We start from the raw sequence: 25,057 nt of genomic DNA, 5'->3' as shown, positions 1-25,057 counted from the left end.
TATTGTAAACAATTAAAGTAAAGTTTATTTTATGCTATTTTGTAGACATTGACTTAAATAATAAACACATCCGTTAACTAGTTGCAAGTACATCCGCTGGTTGCCGGTGGTAAAGTTGTGCGCTTGGCAAGTTTTTATCCTACAATCGCTTGCTGCACAATATATCATAGACAATTATGTCTATGAAAAGAGACAAACAAGAGCACCGCTAGGCGGAGCATTATATGCCCGAAAGTGTTTTTTAGTAAGGATGAAACATTTGCAAGACATGGGAATTAAATAAAGTATTACCTCCTTCAAAAAGCAACCCCCATTTATACCTGAAGAACCTTCATGTCTTTACAGTTGCGGTTTCCAAAGCACCACCATCAAGTTGTTATATTGTAAGTAAAACTGCTACGACTGATGGACGGAAAAACGCCAGGGGTATAACATAATATAAGCATATTTTTAGGGCATATAATTAATGTACTCAATATAAGTGATCATCCTATGAAGTTTGACAGTTGTAAAACTGTTAACAATATTAAGGTCATTTGATATTGACCTTTGGCCTTGTGACCCCAAATATAGATATGGATCTTTTATTCAATATAAGCAATCATCCTATGATGCTTGAACACTGTAAGCCAAATGGAACTTGTGTTATGCTTAGCTTAAAGAAACAAAGCACAATTATCAGCGTTTAGGTCATTGTGACCTGACCTTTGATCTTAAGACCCTAAAATCAATAGGGGTCATGTTTTGGACATGGCTGTTCATCCTTTAACATTTTACAGCTGCAAGATGATAAATACTTAAGTTAATGAGTGAAAAAAGTTTGTAGTTTTAAGGAAATAGTGACCTTGACCTTTGACTTTGTGACCCCAAAATTGATAGGGATCTTCTACGCAATATTGACGAGCATCCTTTGAAGTTTCAACACTGGGTCAAATGGAACTTTAGTTATGCTCCAGAAATTTATAATACTGACCTTGTCCTTTAACCTTGTGACCCCAAAATCAATAGAGGTCTTGTACCAAATATGGACAATCATCCTATGAAGTTTAAATATTGTGGACTAAATGGAACTTAAGTTATGCTCCGGAAACTGTTTTAAGGTAATTGTGACCTTGACCTTTGACCTTGTGACCCTAAGATCAATAGGGGTCTTCTACCCAATATGGACAATCATCCTATGAAGTTTGAATATTGTGGGCCAAATGGAACTTTAGTTATCCTCCGGAAATCAAATTGCTAACAGACAGACGAACGGACGCAAGGTGGTATAACATAATATGCCCGAAATTCTTTTGGGCATATAAAAAGAAGAACAGATATCCAGGTAATCAGGTTTAAACTTAATATTTATATAGTAAGTTCTACCTGCATCAAGCTGTCCTACTCGCAACATGTTCACGGATGGGATAATAGGGGTGTTTATATCTGTGCGAAGTGAAACATAACATAACAACCGATAAGTCACAGTTATTGTCGAACAATATTGACCGGGCACTACAGTATCTTTCGTAAAGGTCATTTGAATAAACACTGACCAGTATCTATCGAATATATCGATATCTTGTGAGTGAGGTGTGGTGTATTGGCTACCGATCTGGAGGTCTCTGGTTCTAGTCCTTATTAATACGTTATGTTTTTTTTTTTATTAACTTGCAAGAATTAATTAAGAATACCTTTTAAGTGGTGTTTTTATATACAAATGTTTTTTTTATTTATTTTTAACGGTTCTCTTCGTGACATTATGCAATCGTAAATGCTTTAGAGCATACACGCTTTATTAAAATACTACACATAATCGCAACAAAAATAGTTTTAAGAAAATGTCAGTTTAAAAAATAAAATTAAATCAAAATTGCTGTAATCAGATTTGAAACTACCAGTTTATGTGTTGTGCCGCTAATTGTGCAGCGTATTTTGTTGTTGTTGTTGTTGTTGCTCTGGTTTGGGGAATTGCCTCAGGCTTTGAGCTTTTACTGACTTAAAGTTATTGATTTTTAAAATTTAAAAGATATAAAAAATCGTCGTAAGCTTCCTGAGTTTATTTTGCTAATGCTATTTTCTTTTAAACATTTATACATAAACATACATACATATTGACAAATAAAATATTATAAAAATCAACAATTTTATGCCAATGAATTTGTAACTACATATTAAACAAAAGCTGTATTATTTTATGCATAATAAAACAATTTATTTTAAAAACATATGTTACTTAATAATTTGTATTTTTTTTAATACATATATAACAATGTTATTTCTTGTTATTTTTAACATAGAAATAATTTTTTACTATTTATAATGAAATAATGCTTTACTCTTATATTACCAACAGTAAAATAAGTACATAAAATAACTTGTTAAAATAGTATAAAATGTTCTTACCTAAAAGATATAAAAAATTGTCGTAAGCTTCCTGAGTTTATTTTGCTAATGCTATTTTGCCGACTTCAGGAAACGACGAGCTTATAAAGGTTATGTATGTCATAAGACATTTAAAGAGTTAACCAATGAAAAATTCCGAAAATACATAAAATGTTTTAAATTGACCAATTAGAATCAAACATGTATATAACAATCTGTTTACAAATTGACCACTTGTTCTTCATACTTATGTGACATGTAGACTAATTTAAGTAACAACTTTATTGTTTTAAAAACATTGATTTGACATTTATTTGTCTGTAGAATTTGTACATACTGTGTCCACATCTCATTATATATCCTCGGGCAAATTAAAAAAACAATGGTTCATTCAATACAGTATCTGATGAAAATCTTTAAGAATTTGTTGTTGTTTTATAACAATAATTTAGACTGAATAATATTTCTATACTAAATAAATATATTTATAATATTAACAATTTTATAATAATATTTACTGCAGAACATATGTCTACAGTCTTCAATTGAAACCCATTCACCATTTGCGTTACGAAGGATTTTTATTTCACAGCATTTTAACTATTGGATATGTACAGTCATATCTTCGTAACGTTACGGAATATACTGACTACAGGGTCAAATGCAAGAGTGCCAGGTCAATGTTGTTTGACAATCTCGTGGAAACTGCAAATATTTCTTCTATATATGCATATTAAATAACTGTTAACAAGTATGTTGATGTTTTAGACCGACCTGTTTTATGTGGGAAATAAGCTTTCAGGCACAATATATTTTACGCCAGGATGTGTACTTTTCGGCTTAGCAAATAAAAATCAAAGATTTAAATATAACGGTGTTCCGTTTGGACAATCGTGATTTTTTTATTTCGTCCTTACCCGCGATGCACGATGGTACGATGGTGAAAACGCGATGGTACGATGGTGAAAACGCGATGTCACACCGTATTTTCACCATCGTACTATCGCGCCATCGCAATTTCAACATCGTACCATCGCGTTTTCATAATCGTACAATCGTGTTTTCACCATCGTACCATCGCGTTTTCATCATCGTACCATCGTGCATCGCAGGTACAGACCTAAAAAAATCACGATTGTCCAAACGGAACACCGTAAAATATAAAGCACAAAAATATATTTACATTGAATTGTAATTGAAGTTTGTTTTCGCGATTTGTAATAAACGCTAAAGTGCAGTCCATGCCGTTGTCGTAGGTTGAATTTGAAGTTAGCATCAACTTCAGCGTATCGATAGAAGGTAAAGTCATATCGATTGTTTCCCCACATCTCGTGTCCATATATATATGATCATCTAAAAAATATAATAATTAATTATTTTAACTGTCACAATAATCTTGTCATTAATAACATTTATTTCATAAAAGTACATAATGAAATGACAAGTTTTTTCATATCGGTTTTATACAAGTATCCATCTTTTGTAAAATGATTTTGCAGCTATATGATTTTAGTTTAGTCAATACACAATTAAGGTTTGAAGACATTTAGTTGTAGTTAGGGTGTTTGGATTATATTCATAATTAGAATCCCTAAAGAACGCCAAAAATCAAAAATTTAGCTTGTTCATCGGTACCGGATAGTGCAAATTATCGTCCACACCCTAGTACCGGCTTAAGCAGACTTCAACATTTAAACACAAGATGTAAAAACATCCGGAGATGTGAAGTTTTCAGACGTTTCTCTCATTTATGGTGCTTCTGAGTTTTTTTTGGTTTCAGAATTATATATAATATTATATCCAACCAGCAGGGTTTTAGTTTTATTAAACGTTGCCTCAAACTTCAGTGCTGTTATATCTATCTACCTTTCAAGCGTATTTTTGTGTAAGTATTAAGTATTTCATTAAACCAATGATGTTCAACTTTTCATTTATCTTTTATGAACAGACTGAATCATCGCCAGTCTGATTTGTCCAATTAATATTTGGTTTTAAATTTTAATGTTCTTTTGTGTTATCCAAATTGATTTATTTTCATTCACCTATTGTTGATGTAAATTGATATGTGACTAAGTCTTTGCATAGTATTGCACCCTGAAGTTATTTGTATGTTGAGTAATTAATTCCAACATGTTTGTGCAGTGTTCAAGTTAAAGTTAAGTTGATTCAAAGCAGTGCACCAATGTTGTGTTGTTTCACAATTTATATCTGACAACTTTTTATTTATTTCTTTCAATAGTTTTGTGATGTCTACGGTCAACTCGAAATGTCCACCTTTTTGTTGTTTAATTTTTGACTCCTCTTGGTTCATCCCAGAAAGATGTAAGCCCACAAACCACGTCAAGGTGGGAGTCGTTCTTGTGGGTTAAATGTTACTGGTGTTTGTTCTCAGCCTATACATGATAGCTTACTGACATTTTATGGAATACAACGTATAGAAGCAACAGTTATATCGATTAAGATAAAAGACTCTTAGGGCTTAAGAATAACAATAATTGTATCAGTAAGCGTCATTAACAAGTGAGCCAACCGTGAGCACATATGACATTATTGGAATATGAATTGAACAGAATTGATATAACCGAACCTAAAATATTCTTGTTTGTCGTGTTTACCGCCAGTTATTACATCATTATATGAAAGGGTTTTTTGTGTGTGTTTTATTTACTATGAAGAAAGCACTAGCAACAAGATTTTATTATTGTTTTCATTTAGCATTCAGTCTGATTTACTTGAGCAGACATATAATCAACACTTAACCATCAATGAAAGTTTTTCTTATATCTAATGCTATTACTTTTATGATTAACAAAAATAGCAATAAACTTAGAGTTTACTTTCCTATATGAACAAGCACATGCTCAATAAGTATTTCAAATATTGTTAAAACAATGAACTTATATAATTTGGTTATTTTAATAAAAATGTCTTGAAGTGATTAAGCATGATGAATAATAATATTTTGTCCCAAAACAATTTATTTATCTTGCTATATATACATGATGTACAGTATATTTCCTTTTAAATATATGCACATAGTTCGTTTAGGTGTCCAACATATCTATTAAAGAAGTTTTTTCTATCTCAGTTGAGACAGAGGAATTCAGTTTCGAACCTACTTTAATATTTATATAGATTTTTGCAATTACATGAAAGTATAAAAACAAAGCAATAAAATAAATCAGACAAACAAGGTTATCAATTAGCACACATTGTTGCAAAGATACGGTTTGTGTCGTGTTTAAACATGTTAAATATACTTTTCCTGCATGATACCGAGGTAAACCGAGGTATACAAAATATAAATTAAACTAGAATTAAGTATAAATATCATGTGTATCAAACGTTCTGTCATACTTAACATTTTATGAAATATCGTCATTTTTGCACGATATATTTATTTTAAGTACATAGTAAAACACATATCATAATATCTATTTTAGAAGAAACGTATTATGGTGAATTGGTTTATTATGGAAAGTCTGTGATATCATAAATAATTATGTTGATTAAGTAATGTATTAAGGATCATACATAACAACTTAGGTGAAGAGAATTAAATAAAGACGATGTTGGTAATTTAGAGATAAATTAATTACAGTATTGAATAAAGCGTAAAGAATATCCTACTCACTGTAAGTCGTCTTGTTTTAAAACTGTAATACGAGTCACATTTTGTATCAGCTTCTAACAGAATAATCAATTTTCTTTGTATTGCGGTATGTTTGCGGTGTATATTTATAATATATGGCCATAATAAAGCCATTCACATTGTTATCAGACATGTTGTACATGAGTAACGCACATATAATAAAAGTAACTTGTGTAAAGTCTGATTAGATATGTGTTGATAACAAAAACAATCTGCATACAATCATAGGTGTGTTTACTATTTTTTTGTCCATGGGCCCGGTTTTTAACAATTAATCCCTTCGATTTACAGCTAAAAATAAATTCGGATTCAAGAACTCCTTCCTATTTCTATTATGTTAGGTCATATATTGGTTTCCCTTCGGTTTCTCGCAGCATGTCATATTATATAAATAACACATGGGTTTGTGGGTAACAGTAAAATATCATCCCGAGAAAAATACTGTAACCCGAGGCGCAGTATTTTTTTTACGAAGGATGATATTTTTACTGTTACACACAAACCCATGGTGTATTATATAATAACACATGGGTTTCAGGGTAACAGTAAAAATATCATCCCGAGGAAAATACTGTTACCCTCGGCTGCGCCTCGGGTAACAGTATTTTTACGAGGGATGACATGGATGATGTTTTTACTGTTACTCACAAACCCATGTGTTATTTATTTTATTACCCCGAACAAAAAAACTGTGATGATCTAAAATTGTCAACTAAATCTAACTGTAACAAAAAAACCCAAGAGTAACAATAACTAAACTGTCCTTACCTTTTAAGTTTTAAGTGTACTTTAGGCCTACTTGAGTAGTTTTCTTTTTCTTTTATTCTTTAAGCAAGTGATGATGTCTACAAATCATAAACATACAATAAGCTAGGTTTTATTTAGAAAAGAAAACACTAACCCATTTACACGGTTATGATCTGTGACATCTTATCCTTCTGTTTCCAGATTATTCTTAGCATGGTTTTTGACATAATAACGATGATATCCTATGTCTGTCCACCATATATGTAACGTTTCACTGATTAAAATTGTTAAATAATCCTTTGTTGCATGCTTAAATCGTCTGCATGTTCCAGTTTGACACATATTATCATTTTCATTGCAATTACTTCCGTTGAAAACGGATATTCACTTTTTGACTATTCAACAAAAAGATATTTTATACGCGAAAAGCACACCAGGGTGCAAACAACTAAATTTTATGAGTGTCATAGTTACTCCAGACGTTGAAAATAAGAATGAATCGAGATAAAAATGGCGGCCATTTTATTTAATTTGATTTAGAAAAAATAGACGTGACCAGATTTTATACTGTTAAAAAATACTGTAACCTATGTAACAGTACAAAATTCTTAGTCACGTGGTACACTTGCATTAACAGTAAAAATGACTCCCAGAGGCCTATGGGAAATTACCATTACGAAAAAAGTGAGGGGTAATAATTATTTTATAACCCCGAACAAATACTGTGATGATCTGAATTTGTTAATCTAGCTGTAACAAAAATAAACCAAGAGTAGCAATAACTAAACTGTCCTTACCTTGCAAGTTTTACGTGTAATGTAGGCCTACTTGAGAAGCAAGTGATGAAATCTACCAGTCATAAACATACAACAAGCTGCGTTTTATTTAGAAAACAAAACACTTACTCATTTATAAGGTTATGATCTGTAAAATCTGATCCTTCTGTATCCAGAATATTCTTCGCATGGTTTTTGACAAAGTGCATTTACAAAATAACGATGTCCTACAGATGTCTGTCCACCAACTCTATCTGTAACGCTTCAATGGTTAAATTTGTTGAATAATCCTTTGTTGCATGCTTTAATCGTCTGCATTTTCCAGTTTGACACAAAATTATTCACATTACAATTACTTCCGTTGAAAACGCATGTTTACTTATTGACTATTCAACAAAAAGATGATTTATACGCGAAAAGAACTCTGGGGTGCAAAGAACTAAATTTTATGAGAGTCATAGTTACTTTGGTGATGTCCTAGGCTAAATAAGAATGAATCGAGAGAAAAATGGCGGCCATTTTTTTTCATTTTATTTAGAAAATAGACCACGTGACCAGATTTTATACTGTTAAAGAATATTGTTACCTATGTAACAGTACAAAAGTCTTAGTAACGTGGTACACTTGCATTAACAGTAAGAATAATTCCCAGAGGCCTATGGGAAATTAACATTACGATAAAAGTGAGGGGTAATAATAGTGAAAGAGAATCGGAAAGCAGTATTGATGTACATGAAAGCTATAAATAACTAGAAGACTTGAACATTGCGAATGTCCGAAAATCTATTTATTGTTTTGTGAACAGCGAATTCGAAAAAACGTGACAGTAAACATTTATAATAGCTGCAATACTGTGACTGTTTTTAGGATGGTATCACTGGCCAACATTTCTGTACAGCTCAATTATTATTAGATATGATCAGTCATTGAAGGTCGCGTAGAATCAGCTTTCCGACTGAACTATTTTAAGCTTTTCATCATCTCCACAAAAAAAAAATCAGATTTTATGATTGAAATTCCTCACTGCTTTGTCTATATAGAGTTGAAATGTTGAGCTTATATAAAAGGGATTTTCTCAGTTATTGTTTTTCTGCTGTTAAAAAATATCGAATGTAAGTGTCTCAAACTTGTATAGCATAAATAATACAAATATATATTTACTTTTGCAAGTTTATGATGCACTATTTTGCACTGTTTTTGATTCAAACTTGAAATTGGACCCTTTTTTGAATGATTGAATAACTTCTTTACGACGAATGACTACAGAAGAAGTCAATCCAAAGGGCAGATTTCAATTATAAATAAATAAAAATAAGACATACTGACACTTATCAACGTAAGGTAAGTGGTATTAAACACTTACGTCAAATTTCTACCGTCACATCAGCAGCAACTTCTTCAGAGTTTTGTTTGTTGGAATTTATTTGCAGTTTGAACCTCCAAGTGTCTACTTGACTCAAATATAGTACAAAACCTATATATTGTGTATAAGTAATTTATTCATTTATGATCAAATAGATTAGTATATGAAGGTATGAAAGACAAATAATAAAAGAGACCACCCCGTGATATTTACTTATACATCAAAATTGCGAACTGATAGACTAGTACTGTTGCAGAAGAAAATGCGCTGAAACATGTTACCCTAGAACTAAGAGTTACACGTATTTATTAGTTGTTTCTTCTTCATGTTACTGCTAATCGCTCTTTTATTCTTTTTCATGAACATGCAATGTAAGGCGTCGATTGTCTTTGAAAAATCCATAGCCTGTCCCTGGTGTCCCAACAATATCATGATATTGCCAGGCATGCGGCAGTAATAATAATATTGTTAAAATTATTTTAAAAAATGCTATTGCTAATGGAAAACAACAGTTACATAATTAAGAAGTCACTGTTTGGTATGATTTATTCGTTGATATGAAAAAATAAATTTTACTTTGAAGTTACTTGCTGCTATGGAAACTTAGCTTAAGCTCTTGTAGATTTAGAGAAGAAATATTTTTACTATATACATATAAGGCAAATCTATGTTCCTCGGGGCGGGGCTAATTTTGACCGGAGGGCTATTATTTGAAAGATTTTTGATTTTTGTAAAGCTCCACCTGGCAAATTTTCATACCAAATACATATGTAACTTAGATAAAGCCTCTAGAGTATAATCCCAGAATATATTTGTTTTTGTTTTTCACTATACATAGAATTTCTTGTGGAGGTCCATCTGACAATTTTTCAAGGGAGATAATTTAGCTATAATTGAAAGCTCTGTGCTGCATATACTGTATATAATATGATAGCAATATTTAGGAAAATCAATGACCCCCAGAGTAGGGGCCAATTTTGAACCAAGAACTTTTATTTAAAAAAACTTGATAGACACCTACAAGATGCTTCATGCCAAATATCTAAGTTCTACCTTTTCGGCTTTTAAGAAGATTTGTTGTTTTTTTTTACATGTCAGGAAAATCAATGACCCCTGGGGCGAGGCCGATTTTAACTTCAGTGCTTTTATTTGAAAAAACTTGGAAGACAACTACTAGTAGAAGATGTTTCATGTTGAATATCTAAGCTGTAGCTTTTTGTTTTTTTTAAAGGAAGATATTTTTTGTTTCTCACAATATACATATAAGGAAAATCAATGACCCCCGGGGCGAATCCAAGTTTGACCCCATGGCTTTTATTTGAACAAACTTGGTAGACAACCCTTAAAAGATGTTTCATGTTGAATATCTAACCTCTAGCTCTTTGGTATACACCCACTAGAAAATGTTTAATGCAAAAAAACCTAAGATCAGCTGTTTCGATATTTCGAATTTTTAAAACTTTTTCTTCCGTTTGTCGTGGAAACCAGAATTAAGCATGGAATGAAATTACAACACTTTTGAAGAATTACATGCGAGGAACTTTATTGCTCAATTAAAACAATATTGTCCGATACAGACGGTATAGAAGGAGATGTTGTTTTAAAAGTTTGACTCCATTTCTGAAGGACGCACTGACGCTGACGCACGCAGAGTGCTCATTAGCTCATTCTTGAGCATTACGTGCTCAGATGAACTTAAAATGTATAATGAATTTGAATAAATAATCACAGAAAAAATTTAATGAATACATGACGCAAAGTGATGTTGGTACCGATATCATTGGTTGTAAGTAGGCGATGATACGCAAAATGAGCTTAATTCACCACCTTTCTAACAGTATAAACATGAGCCTTAAGATAAACAGTTTTAAACTTATCGCAATTAATAATCAGTGTACAATGGTTGAGGAGCAATGTGAAAATATCGACGAAAATAGGAATTATATAAAATTCACACAAAGGTCATTCATTCGGCAAATTGTTTAAGCGTTTACAACAGTTAAAACAATGGAAACAGCATAGGTGGCACTATACAACTACAAATTGGTTTATAATCTCACAACCTTCACCTTTATGACATTCTGAGACCCAAACAAATTCAGCGCCTTCTGTGCTTTGATTTACTGAATCTTATGAGACAGTTCTAATCATAGGTGTATACAGAAATTTCTGATAGGCACAGAGATCGTCAAAGATGCAGAAGAATCTGGACGTCCAGGCGAAACAAATGTCTCAAAAGTCAGGGAAATAATTAAAAGTAATAACAGACATTTCTGACAGATTGATACCCCATACATTAACCGATGACCAAGAGAAGGTACGATTATAAACCGCTAGGCATTTGCTCAAATGTTTAAAAACTTCAATCAATTTGACAATTTGCAAATATTGTTACTTGTTACGAACACGGGTTCACTACTTTGAACCACCCAGAAGAATTGGGAACAAAATTGGCTAACCAAAGACGAAACAAAGCTTGTAATTACCAAAGGGACCGTGAGCACAAAGAAGGTCCTCCTGTGATGAATTGCCGTAGAAATTCCGGTGCCGAAGGGGAAAAATGTCAAGGTCGGTATTACCAAGATACTTTACTAGAAAAGCTCAAGAAATATTATCAGAACGTGTCAGGATTTAGGCATGTCCGTCTACTTCATGATAATGCACCATCACATACAACCAAGCTTGTGAAACTATTTTTGTAGTCGGAGAAGGTAACGTCCTGCCACACCCACAATACTTGATCTAGTCCTATATGAACAAGTTCCATGTCCCAAAACATAACAATAATTAGAAGTCCAGACAGACCCCTGTTCTCAGAAGTTTACCTTAGTCATTTTAAAGATATATTCAGAGATTGAAATCATGTATTTTAACCGTTTGGACTATTTTGAAGGGATGTAATGTTGATTTGACTATTTGAGTTGAATTCTCTTGAGATACTGTACAATACACATTACATATTGAACAACCCTGGTACTTATATAGGATATTATTTTAGTATCAATATCTTTCAATTAGTATTTGTATAGCATTTCTATCCAGGGAGTAAGAAAAAAGCAAACATGTTTATCATTTATATCTGTTTATTGGATAAAACAAAACTGTTCATTTTTCCTGTAAAACTCACTCACTCTTCTGATTATAAAGTTATTGACACAGACTGAGAAATTTGCATCCTTCAATTTAATCAATTTACACAGATGCATAAGAAATGAAGAAGCCATCATAATTAAAATACTAGACGATATAGCAATAATTTTAAATATTGAATCAAACTAGACTATACAAATCAAAATTCTGAAAATGCCAACCCATTACTCAGAAAATTAATCAATATCTTTGCAATACATAAGGAAAATGTTGACTTTTGTTCGCTCACCATAGTGTTATTGTAAAGTTTTATCTAAACACTTATTCGTATTTGCAAAATACAATTATAAGATTCAATTAAAATTGTTTCTTCTATAAGGCCTCAAGAATTTGATCAAGAATTTGATATTGCGACCCAAGTTTTGACCACAGTGTACCAAACTTTAATATTGTCAAGACTTAATAAGACACTAATACGAAAAGTGCGATGTGTACATGTAATATGATTTAAAAGAAAACTGTGAGTCCAAGGTTTTCCTTCATTTGTCTTCATGTCTTACATTTTTAAACCTTTGATGTCATTTTTTTTAACCTTACCAAAATATCAAGCAGAAAAAATTCCGATGAGCTTGGATGATCAAATGAGAATTATGACCACTTTTACAATGTAAAACAAAGATTTTATTGATTCAATCTATCTAATAACTATTTTTTAATCATAGATGAATTTTCGAACTCCTGCATTGATATAAACATGCAAAGATAGCCCGGAGTATAGATCAAATCTACTCTAGACTTTTAACGAAGGCTTTTATCACCTTTGTTAAATTAAATGTTTTTCTTCAATTTGACCCGGTGAAGTTGTTTTTAACCTTCTTTTATCACTACATTTACATTTCTAAAAGGAATGTTAAATCAAATCTGTGACAATAAAAAAGGTTTTTCTTGAGCCTGGTGACCTAGTTTTGAGTCAATTTTATGCACAACTAGACTTTAGTATTGATCATTCCTGTAAAGTTTGGATGACACTGCATCAGTTGTTTCTAAGAAGTAGTCCGGACAAGATTCAGTGTAGCTGGAATCACAAAACACATTTTTATTAAAGTGCTATTTCTCAGCTAAAAATCATTCAACTAGAAAACCCGTGTAATAAGCACAAATAATTGAGCTACAGAACACCCTTGTAACGTTTTATTGAAATTGCTTTAGTGGTATAAGAGAAGTAGTCTTATCAACCTTAAAAAAATCAAATAATTAAAGGGACACAAATCATTGAACCGGAAAACGCTGACGACATACACAACAAGACTTGGTACTGATCATTCCTGTGAACTTTGAGTTTGGATGAAATTGCACTAGTAGTTTTTTAGGATAGTCTGCACATGTCTTGTAACAGACAGACGAAGAGAAATTGACCCCTATTTGTCGCCGTTTTGACAAATAAAAAATTAACAAACAATTAAAATATTTAGATTGTTAAATATTTCTTTCATTTGACCCATCATCAACCTCTTTCGAGGAGTCGCTTAGATACTTATTCTTAAAATGTTTGATGACTATGAACTTTTAAATGGAATACGGACGTCTGATCGACAGGCCTTTGCCTTGTGCTTAAGCTCTGTGAGCTTAAACAAATTGTCGTTAGTAATGGTATGGACAACGTGGAAAAATGTTTATATGAATATATAATACGAAGAGAAGCTTATTATACACGACGGTCTTAAAAAACCTTATCCCCTGTCGAAGCAGATACGGATGTGGGTTTTAAACATTTGACAGACCTTGACATTTTGGGAAAAACATTGTTGTTGTTCTGTGCACTTCGTGCGTACTTCGATTGCGTAATAGTGATTATTTGGTCCCAATTTATTCAAAATCTACTTAAGAATAAAACAGTTTTAGTGACCTTTACCTTAGTGACATGGCTTGCACATCATATTATATTGGTTATCATTTATTTCACGTTATTTAAAAAAAATCATTCCGAGTAGCCAATAGGCTGTGCAGCAGACATGGAATTGACTTTTTTACAATTTGGCTTTTACGTGTGACTTTGACTTTTGGAAGAAGGGGTCTGTTTGATACACTGAACCACTTGTGTCAAGTTTTATTCTTAACACTTAGCAGAACTTGACAGCAGAATATGATAAAACAGTGATAGTATTATTATAAAGTATACATAGAAAAGACAGTTACACATAAAACTTAAGTGTTGTGTTGTTTCTACCTCTTCAAATCACAGTTAAATAATTGTGGAAAATAACAGCGTGATAGAAGTGACATTACGCAGAAATATAAACTAGGTGAATATAGACATTATCAACACACAAAATAAACACAAACAATATATCGCAATGAGTGTTGAAAAAAGTGTACAATGAGAAATAAAATCTGTTCAAATTTCTTCATTATAATGTCACTCTCAATGCAGCTTATACATGTAGCATAATGGTGACCAATTGCATATCTGATTAACAAATTATCAACATGATTAAACAGCAAAAAAAATGTGATAATAGCGGAATTTGATAGTAAAGCTATAAATAAAATAGTTATGACACTTTTTTACATTTTGAACTAGAACTATCGCTGAATGCGATTCATACCCCCACCAATGTCTTTGACAGAAGACCACTTGGAAAGGTGGTTAAAGGAATAACTTATGTGGCACAAATACATAAAAAGAAATTTTCTCTGGTGAAAAAAGACTAATTGTACAGGTAATAGTATAAATATATATTATCAAATCATGTTCGAAACAGTTACAAATAACCTTTCATTTTCCCAATGTATTAAACATTTTATTTATAAGTCAATTTTTGACCTTCAAGTGTGGCCTTGACCTTAATTTGGCACAAGGGTAAGATGGGTTTTGCAAATCACCCAGTTTGGTTGAACATTTGAGTAAAGTTTGAAGAAAATCCTTCCAATAGTATAGAATTTATAGAGTAGACACAATATATTGTCTAGTAGTGGTTGTATGTAAATTTGAAGACTTAAAAAGGGGCATAACTTTGTAAAAATGAAATACAGAGTAATGAAACTTGACCTGCATATCTTATTTGCCACACCTCATATATCTTTAAAGTTTCAAGCAAATGCCTGCGCTAGTTTCAGAATTATTCAAGTATATGTTAAAATTTAAGAACATTTTCTAAGTCATTTTTTTACTTTCAAGTGTGACCTTGACCTTTAGCCGGCACAAAGGTGACATGGATTCTGCACATAACCTTGTTGAGGTGAAAATTTGAGTAAAGTTTGAAGAAAATTCTTCCATTAGTATAGGATTTATAGAGCGGACACAACATATTATCTAATATTTGATTGTATGTAAATTTGAAGACTTAAAAAGGGGCATAACTTTGGTAAAATGCAATACAGAGTTATGAAACTTGAACGAACAGCATATCGGAATTGTGACCCTTCAAAAATATTTTAAGTTTCAAGCAAATACCTTTTCTAGGTTTAGAAATATTCAAATAAATGTTAAAATTTAAGAATATTTTGTAAGTCAATTTTTGACCTTAAAGTGTGACCGTGACCTTAAGCCAGCAAAAAAGTGACATAAGTTCTGCACATCCCCTGGTTGAGATGATCATTTGAGCCAAGATTGAAGAAAATCTTTCAATTAGTGTAGGACTTACAGAGCGGACATGACATACTGTGTAATATTAGATTGTTTGATATTTGACCTTCAATTGTGACCTTGACCTTGAGCTGACACATGGACAACATTGATTCTGCACATCCCCTTGTTGAGGTGAATATTTGAGCCAAGTTTGAAGAAAATCTTTCAATAAGTGTAGGACTTACAGAGCGGACACAACATAATGTGTAATATTTGATTGTTTGATATTTGACCTTCAATTGTGACCTTGACCTTGAGATGGCACATGGGCAACATGAGTTCTGCACATCCTCTTGTTGAGGTGAACATTTGAGCCAAGTTTGAAGAAAATCTTTCAAGTAGTGTAGGACTTACAGAGCGGACACGACATACTGTGTAATATTTAATTGTTTGATATTTGACCTTCAATTGTGACCTTGACCTTGAGCTGACACATGGGCGACATGGGTTCTGCACATCCCCTGGTTGAGGTGAACATTTGAGCCAAGTTTGAAGAAAATCTTTCAAGTAGTGTAGGACTTACAGAGCGGACACGACATACTGTGTAATATTTGATAGTGTTTGATATTTGACCTTCAATTGTGACCTTGACCTTGAACTGACACATGGGCAATATGGGTTCTGCACATCCCCTTGTTGAGATGAACATTTGAGCCAAGTTTGAAGAAAATCCTTCAATTGGTATAGGAGTTATAGAGAGGACACGAAAATGGAGACGGACCGACCGACGGACGGACCGACCGACCGACCGACGCGACAAAGCGAATCCATTATAGCCCCCCCCCCCCCATTTTGTGGTGGGGGTATAACTATACATACGATACAATACTCTTTTCATGGATTACAGATTGTATATTCGCTAAAATCAGTTGATGTTTACTGTATGGTAATCAATCCTAAAACATCCAGTTATATTTCTCAAAAAATCTAATTAAAATAACTCTATAAATAGTGTTCCGAAAATTCTCTAGGCGGTTGAAACCTTTTCATCAGTATCTTCATGAACCAACAATAATCCAAAAATTTACAACATCTAATTCTTTAAAACTTGTTGAGGTGCCCGAGGCGGACATTTGGTCGTTGTATCTCAAACTGAAAAGATGAACAAACTTCTATATGATAATCCTATATGATCTGATACAGTAAAAAATCTTAAATATACTCTTTGTTTCTTTTCGTGTAAAAGAGGGAAGAGGGTAGATTATAATTACCACTCTTCTACATAAACAGGCTGCATCGAACTGAGTCTGATATTTAGTTTTCATGATTTTGGAGTTTAAAAATGTGCATTATCTCCTTTTATCAGTTAATAAATTAGATTGCAACATCAGTTCTGAACGACTCAATTCCGGAACAAAGTAATATCTTTATTTTGATAACTTGGTGGTTATCAATATCCCATCATTGACCATAAGAAAATAGAAACAAAAGAAACTCTTTAATTATCAAAAAGTGTGAATTCGTTAATGTAATTTGAATGGCAATATACCTTAGAGTCTGTATCAATGTAATCATAGACCGTTGGTCCCACGCTTAATTCAGACCCGACAGATGACCGGTTGCTACTAGGTTGATAGATATATGTCTGAAACGTGATAATGTAAAACAATACCAAACATTGAATTTCGCTTTGTTCTTTTCAATCTTTTTTTGAATTCATTATATTTTTAGGGTTGCTTTTTTGATGGGCAATTTTTAAAGGGGAAAATAACCCAAAAAAAATGGGATTTCATTAAATAGTTGTCCTAATAATTGAAATTAAAAATATTTTTGAAACGTAATAAAATTTTAAGTAAGACCCACTTAAAATACAATGCATTTTATACAAGTGTTGCTTTAGTCAATATCATAAATTGCAATATGAAATGTCCTTTAACTCATGAAAATATTCACAACAAACTTAAAGATTAAGTATATAATTAAAATAATAATTGAATGTAACTTCATCCCTTTCTCGTTTCCTTGTAAAAATTTTATGTTCACGACCCTGCAAATATTTAATATCTTGATTCGGAAGACCTGAATGATATTCGTTTTCTATCGTGTTCTTTCTTTGTGCATAAAAACTTTCACGTTGACCGCCGAACCTGTCGCGCCGTATGTCCATCATACCCATTGACTTAAATTGTGTATCCTTGTCATCACTGAAGATGGAGTTCACACTGATTATCAGAAATGTTTAAAAGCAAAAGAAATTTAATTTTTTTATCTTATCATTTGAAACATATGCATGCAAATCTTTTACTAAACTGTTTTCTTTCTTAGTGACAAACATATAGGCTTACATGTAGTAGTACAGGGATCAACTTACATATATTATAATTATGTTACATCATACATACAAGTAAGACGTTTAATAAGAAATATTACTTATTCCATTATAATTGAATTTTGTACTAGTTTTAAGTAAACTTATTGAACAATTTTCATATTTCGAAAGTAAGAAATTTGAAATCTTATTCAAAATTGAAGTTCAGATTCAACGGCGGTTACATTACTTTTTCTTAATACTCACATTGGCGACTTCGACTTTGTTCTTTTTAATCGGACAAAGCATATTACAGAAACTACAGTGATAAGAAGAAGTGCTCCACCACATCCAGCTCCTATAGCTATGATGTATTTCGAGTTCATTTTCAACTCCTCTGTCTTGTGTTCACAATGTTCGCCATGATATACATAACCGTCACTACTGATACAACTGTTGATCAAGAAGAAATAAATATTAATGATACAACTGTTGATCAAGAAGAAATAAATATTAATGATACAACTATTGATCAAGAAGAAATAAATATTAATGAAACAACTGTTGATCAAGAAGAAATAAATATTAATGATATATCTTTTGATCAAGAAGAAATAAATATTAATGATACAACTGTTGATCAAGAAGAAATAAATATTAATGATACAACTGTTGATCAAGAAGAAATAAATATTAATGATAACAACTGTTGATCAAGAAGAAATAAATATTAATGAAACAACTGTTGATCAAGAAGAAATAAATATTAATGATACAACTGTTTGATTCAAGAAGAAATAAATATTAATGATACAACTGTTGATCAAGAAGAAATAAATATTAATGATACAACTATTGATCAAGAAGAAATAAATATTAATGATACAACTGTTGATCAAGAAGAAATAAATATAATGATACAACTGTTGATCAAGAAGAAATAAATATTAATGATACAAACTGTTGATCAAGAAGAAATAAATATTTAATGATACAACTGTTGATCAAGTAGAAATTACAACTCTTGATCAAGAAGAAATAAATATTAATGATACAACTGTTGATCAAGAAGAAATAAATATTAATGAAACAACTGTTGATCAAGAAGAAATAAATTATTAATTGAATACAACTGTTGATCAAGTAGAAATAAATATTAATGATACAACTATTGATCAAGAAGAAATAAATATTAATGATACAACTGTTGATCAAGAAGAAATAATATAATGATACACCTGTTGATCAAGAAGAAATAAATATTAATGATACAACTATTGATCAAGAAGAAATAAATATTAATGATACAACTGTTGATCAAGTAGAAATAAATATTAATGAAACAACTGTTTGATCAAGAAGAAATAAATATTAATGATACAACTGTTGATCAAGAAGAAATAAATATTAATGATACAACTGTTGATCAAGAAGAAATAAATATTAATGATACAACTATTGATCAAGAAGAAATAAATATTAATGATACAACTGTTGATCAAGAAGAAATAAATATTAATGATACAACTGTTGATCAAGAAGAAATAAATATTAATGATACAACTGTTGATCAAGTAGAAATAAATATTAATGATACAACTGTTGATCAAGTAGAAATAAATATTAATGATACAACTGTTGATCAAGAAGAAATAAATATTAATGATACAAACTGTTGATCAAGAAGAAATAAATATTAATGATACAACTGTTGATCAAGAAGAAATAAATATTAATGATACACCTGTTGATCAAGTAGAAATAAATATTAATGATACAACTGTTGATCAAGAAGAAATAAATATTAATGATACAACTGTTGATCAAGTAGAAATAAATATTAATGATACAACTGTTGATCAAGAAGAAATAAATATTAATGATACAACTATTGATCAAGAAGAAATAAATATTAATGATACAACTGTTGATCAAGTAGAAATAAATATTAATGATACAACTGTTGATCAAGAAGAAATAAATATTAATGATACAACTATTGATCAAGAAGAAATAAATATTAATGATACAACTGTTGATCAAGTAGAAATAAATATTAATGAAACAACTGTTGATCAAGAAGAAATAAATATTAATGATACACCTGTTGATCAAGTAGAATAAATATTAATGATACAACTGTTGATCAAGAAGAAATAAATATTAATGATACAACTGTTGATCAAGTAGAAATAAATATTAATGATACAACTGTTGATCAAGAAGAAATAAATATTAATGATACAACTATTGATCAAGAAGAAATAAATATTAATGATACAACTGTTGATCAAGTAGAAATAAATATTAATGATACAACTATTGATCAAGAAGAAATAAATATTAATGATACAACTGTTGATCAAGAAGAAATAAATATTAATGATACAACTATTGATCAAGAAGAAATAAATATTAATGATACAACTATTGATCAAGAAGAAATAAATATTAATGATACAACTGTTGATCAAGAAGAAATAAATATTAATGATACAACTGTTGATCAAGAAGAAATAAATATTAATGATACAACTGTTGATCAAGAAGAAATAAATATTAATGATACAACTGTTGATCAAGAAGAAATAAATATTAATGAAACAACTGTTGATCAAGAAGAAATAAATATTAATGATACAACTGTTGATCAAGAAGAAATAAATATTAATGATACAACTATTGATCAAGAAGAAATAAATATTAATGATACAACTGTTGATCAAGAAGAAATAAATATTAATGATACAACTGTTGATCAAGAAGAAATAAATATTAATGATACAACTATTGATCAAGAAGAAATAAATATTAATGATACAACTATTGATCAAGAAGAAATAAATATTAATGATACAACTGTTGATCAAGAAGAAATAAATATTAATGATACAACTGTTGATCAAGAAGAAATAAATATTAATGATACAACTGTTGATCAAGAAGAAATAAATATTAATGATACAACTATTGATCAAGAAGAAATAAATATTAATGATACAACTGTTGATCAAGAAGAAATAAATATTAATGATACAACTGTTCCTTTTTTTTATCTAAATATCTCTTTGAGAAATCTCAAGTCATTTTTTAATCTGACTAATTTTAAGAAAAGTTAATTAAACTACTTAAATTAATCAAAGGCTAATAAAGTTTTGTGTTATTATATTGTAATTTAATCTAAGAAATATGTGTATCAAAACTGGATGAATTTGAAAAATTAAAATATTAGTATAGTTCAGTCCGACAATCGGTTTAATTATTTTTATGTAAGCAAGTTCTTGCAACTTATATAAATTACTTTTGAATCCACTTCATGGAAACAACCAGTGATGGTGTTATATGAAGAATTATGGTCGTGACTCCGACGGTTCACAACATTTCATCATTAAAATATACAAAGTGACTTTTCCGTCAACAACGGTTGCAAATGTCTTATTTAATAATTAGTCACATTTCTTCTTGATCAACATTTGTATCATTGATCAATTATTATCACATTTTAAGGGATTGATTAATCTGTAATCATTGGTTTAAGTGACGAAAGTAAAATAAAAGTAAATAAATAAGTCCGAATATAACTTCATTGTAATTCAAATGTTGATAGCAAAATTTATTCCACAAACATTATAATTATTGTAACACTTAAATGTAGCTAAGAATTATATTTTAGTTCTATAAGATATCTTGACCTATATAACACAAAACGTTAATATTTATATATTTTTCTGATGAAAAAAAAATAACATACATTTAAAAAAGCACTTCAGAAAATGAACGGTGATATCTTTAAATTATTTTCTTTAAATTATCCTTTAGTAAGCGTGCCTTTAGGAGTGAAGGTCAATGTCTGTCTGGTTATTGTTAAGGGTTATCCTTGAAGATTATTATGTTCAAGTCTGAAATCAATCCATTCAAAAATAACAAAGTTACAGCCAGTTACAGCCAAAAAAATGACAATTTCAATAATTTGACCTTCAAAGTCAAGGTCATTTATGAGTGAATGTCTGTCTGGTTATTGGTAAGGGTTATCATTGAAGATTATTATGTTCAAGTTTGAAGACAATCCATTAAAAAAAAAAAACAATGTTACAGCCAGTTACAGCCAAATAAATGAAAATTTTAATAATTTGACCTTCTAAGTCAAGGTCATTTATGAGTGAAGGTCTGTCTGGTCATTGTTAAGGGATATCCTTGAAGATTATTATGTTCTAGTTTGAAGACAATCCATTCAAAAATAACAAAGTTACAGCAAATAAATTGAAATAATAGCAAGAACAAGCAAAATTTGGAATTTTGACCTTGAAGGTCAAGGTCATTTATGGATGAAGGTCAATGTTTGTGTGGTCTACTGAAAGGTCTTGTCCCAAGGGTTGTTGTGACCAAGTATGACGATAATACACCAAGAAATAAACAAGAGGGCCATGATGGCCCTAGATCGCTCACCTGACCCATCAAACTCATCCGAACAATTACCAAGACAAGCATTCTGACCAAGTTTCATGACAGGTGAGTCAAAAATGTGACCACTACAGTGTTAACAAGGATTATCCATATTTGAGCAGTGTGACCTAGTTTTTTACCCAGGTAACCGATATTCAAACTTGACCTAGAAATCATCAAAACAAACTTTCAGACCAATTTCCAGGATACTTGGATCCAAACAGTAGCAACTAGAATGTTAACAAGATTTTTCTATTTTTAGCTCCGGTGACCTAGTTTCACATGTGATTTCGAACTCCTCCAAGCAATTACCTAGACAAGCATCCTGACCATGTTTGATGATACTTGAGTCAAAATTGTGACCACTTGAGTGTTAACAAGGTTTTTCCATATTTGGGCGGTGTGACCTAGTTTTTCATCCGAGATGACCAATGTTCAAACTTGACTTAGAAATCAACAGAACAAACTTTCTGACCAATTTACAGGATATTTGGATCAAAACAGTAGCCATTAGAGTGTTAAGAAAAATTTTCTAATTTTAATTCCTGTGACCTAGTTTTTCATCCGAGATGACCCATGTTCGAAGTCATCCACGTTATCACCTAGACATGCATCGTGACCAAGTTTGATGATGATTGAGGCAAAAATGTGACCGCTAGAGTGTTAACAAGGTTTTTTCTATTTTTAGCTCCAGTGACCTAGTTTTTCATCCGAGATGACCCATTTTCGAAGTCATATGAACTATCACCTTAACAAGCACCTTGATTAAGTTTGATGATGATTGAGGCAAAAATCTGACCGCAAGAATGTAAATAAGGTTTTTCTATTTTTAGCTCCGATGACCTAGTTTTACATCCAGGATGACCCATGTTCAAACTTATCCAAGCTAATACCTAAACAAGCATCTTGACCAAATTTGATGATGATTGAGACAAAAATGTTACCGCTAGAGTGTTAACAAGGTTTTTCTATTTTAAGCTCGGGTGACCTTGTTTTTCATCCGAGATGATCCATGTTCGATCTCATCCGAGCAAGTACCTAGACAAGCATCCTGATCAAGTTTGATGACACTTGTTCAAAAATGTAGCCTTTTAGCTCCTGTGACATAGATTTTCATCCGAGATGACCCATGTTCGAACTCATTTGAGCAAGTGCCTAGACAAGCATCCTGATCAAGTTTGATGACACTTGTTAAAAATGTGACCTTTTAGCTCATGTGACCTAGTTTTTCATCGGAGATGACACATGTTCGAATTCATCCAAGCTATCACCTAGACAAGCATCCTGACCAAGTTTGATGATGATTGAGACAAAAAAGGTGACCGCTAGAGTGTTAACAAGGTTTTTCTATTTTTAGCTCCGGTGACCTATTTTTTCATCCGAGATGACCCATGTTCGATCTCATCCGAACTGTCTACTAGACTAGCATCCTGACCAAGTTTGATAATGATTGAGGCAAAAATGCCACCGCTAAAGTGTTAACAACTAAATGTGGACGGACGACGGACGCCGGACGACGGACAACGGACGCCGGACGACGGACAATCGTCGATCCTAAAAGCTCGCCCTGAGCATGCTCAGGTGAGCTAAAAAGTTATGATCCAGGTACAAGTTTGCAGACGGCAAGGCAACGGAAACGGCAGCGCCGCCAGGACTATAATAATTATACTTCTACTTTTAAAAAAAAGTCGAGCTAAAAATGACATTAGTAAATAGTTTTAGTTCATGAAATTCTTATTACATGTTAAAAAATAATCGGCAGAAAACTCCCTTTTCGCTTAGTTATCAACTTAGAAACAGGATGTTCCATTAATGGGATATATTTTAAAATATCTGTTATAAGAATAGAGTAAAGTACGTGGCAACCAGAAATAAATCGCGATATACGAGGGTTGTCCCAATATTCTGTGACAAGATTGATTAAAAGCTAAATAAAAGAGGTACGAATTTGATATTTTAATATGTTATAAACTTATATAATTTAAACATTTTCACAAATTTTCATAGATAAATATCAACAAACAACAAAAATGTGCAATAAACACCATGGCAACTAACTGAATCGCGGCGCACGTCCAACGTCAAAGACGGCGTTAAATCTATATAAGGCGCCTTTCTCAAATACTCTTAATGGCTTTCAACGCAATAATGGTACCCATAAATCGTCAATTTCTGACTTAAATCATGTGGTTGTTTTTGCTATACGCGAACTTCCGGTCTCGTTACTTCTGTTTTTAGCTGTAGGAAATAGGCGACGAAGATCGGTCTTCCTATCCGTGTTTTGCTTATTTTCGCTTTTTGTAGCGCAAAACTCTGGTTCTGTTCATGCCTTTGGTACACAAATGCTCAGAATATGTTGCTAAACTGTTATATTTGGTATATTTGTTGAAAATCGTTACATGTGTCATCTCGAAATAGTCATGAAACCTGAGTGACCTGTTCACTGCGCCGCAAATTCTTCGAACGTCGCCATTTTAACTTTCCTATTTTATATGAGATATTTTCATTTATTCGTATCTTTTTCGTTTTTTAAGTTATTTAACTAAAATTTTCAGAGATGATTTAAACATAGCAGCAGAGGAAGTCAACGTGACATTGTGCAGACACATCATCAGATATTTGAAATATACGTAATTAATTTCAGCCTATTCATAACAAAATGTAAATTATTTGACGTGCGCCGGCAACTCAAACCAATGTCGTTAATACTGAAAATTTCTAAGTAACTAGGGTAAATTTTTTGTAA

The 25,057-nt window shown here is 31.5% G+C and overlaps 1 protein-coding gene and 1 long non-coding RNA gene across 2 annotated transcripts in view; both read right to left on the bottom strand.

The window, feature by feature from the left end:
- Positions 1 to 11,967: 11,967 nt before the first annotated feature.
- On the bottom strand, positions 11,968 to 17,227 carry LOC132743062 (uncharacterized). The gene is made up of 2 exons (XR_009627522.1): positions 17,110 to 17,227; positions 11,968 to 16,712 (listed from the first exon to the last, which is right to left on the bottom strand). It is a non-coding gene; the product is annotated as an uncharacterized LOC132743062 (long non-coding RNA).
- Positions 17,228 to 17,520: 293 nt separating this feature from the next.
- Positions 17,521 to 25,057, bottom strand: part of LOC132743061 (uncharacterized) — a 72,497-nt gene continuing 64,960 nt past the window's right edge. Inside the window, exons 9-10 of the mRNA XM_060731574.1 lie at positions 18,136 to 18,321; positions 17,521 to 17,764 (exon numbers count right to left, since the gene is read on the bottom strand). Coding sequence (XP_060587557.1) covers positions 17,521 to 17,764; positions 18,136 to 18,321 — 430 coding nt within the window. The remainder of the gene's footprint in view (positions 17,765 to 18,135; positions 18,322 to 25,057) is intronic.

Source organism: Ruditapes philippinarum, unplaced genomic scaffold (assembly GCF_026571515.1).
Source record: "Ruditapes philippinarum isolate M1 unplaced genomic scaffold, ASM2657151v2 ctg2526_1_1_1_1, whole genome shotgun sequence".
Classification (NCBI taxonomy): Eukaryota; Metazoa; Mollusca; class Bivalvia; order Venerida; family Veneridae; genus Ruditapes; species Ruditapes philippinarum.
This window is presented reverse-complemented; position numbering and strand designations above follow the sequence as displayed.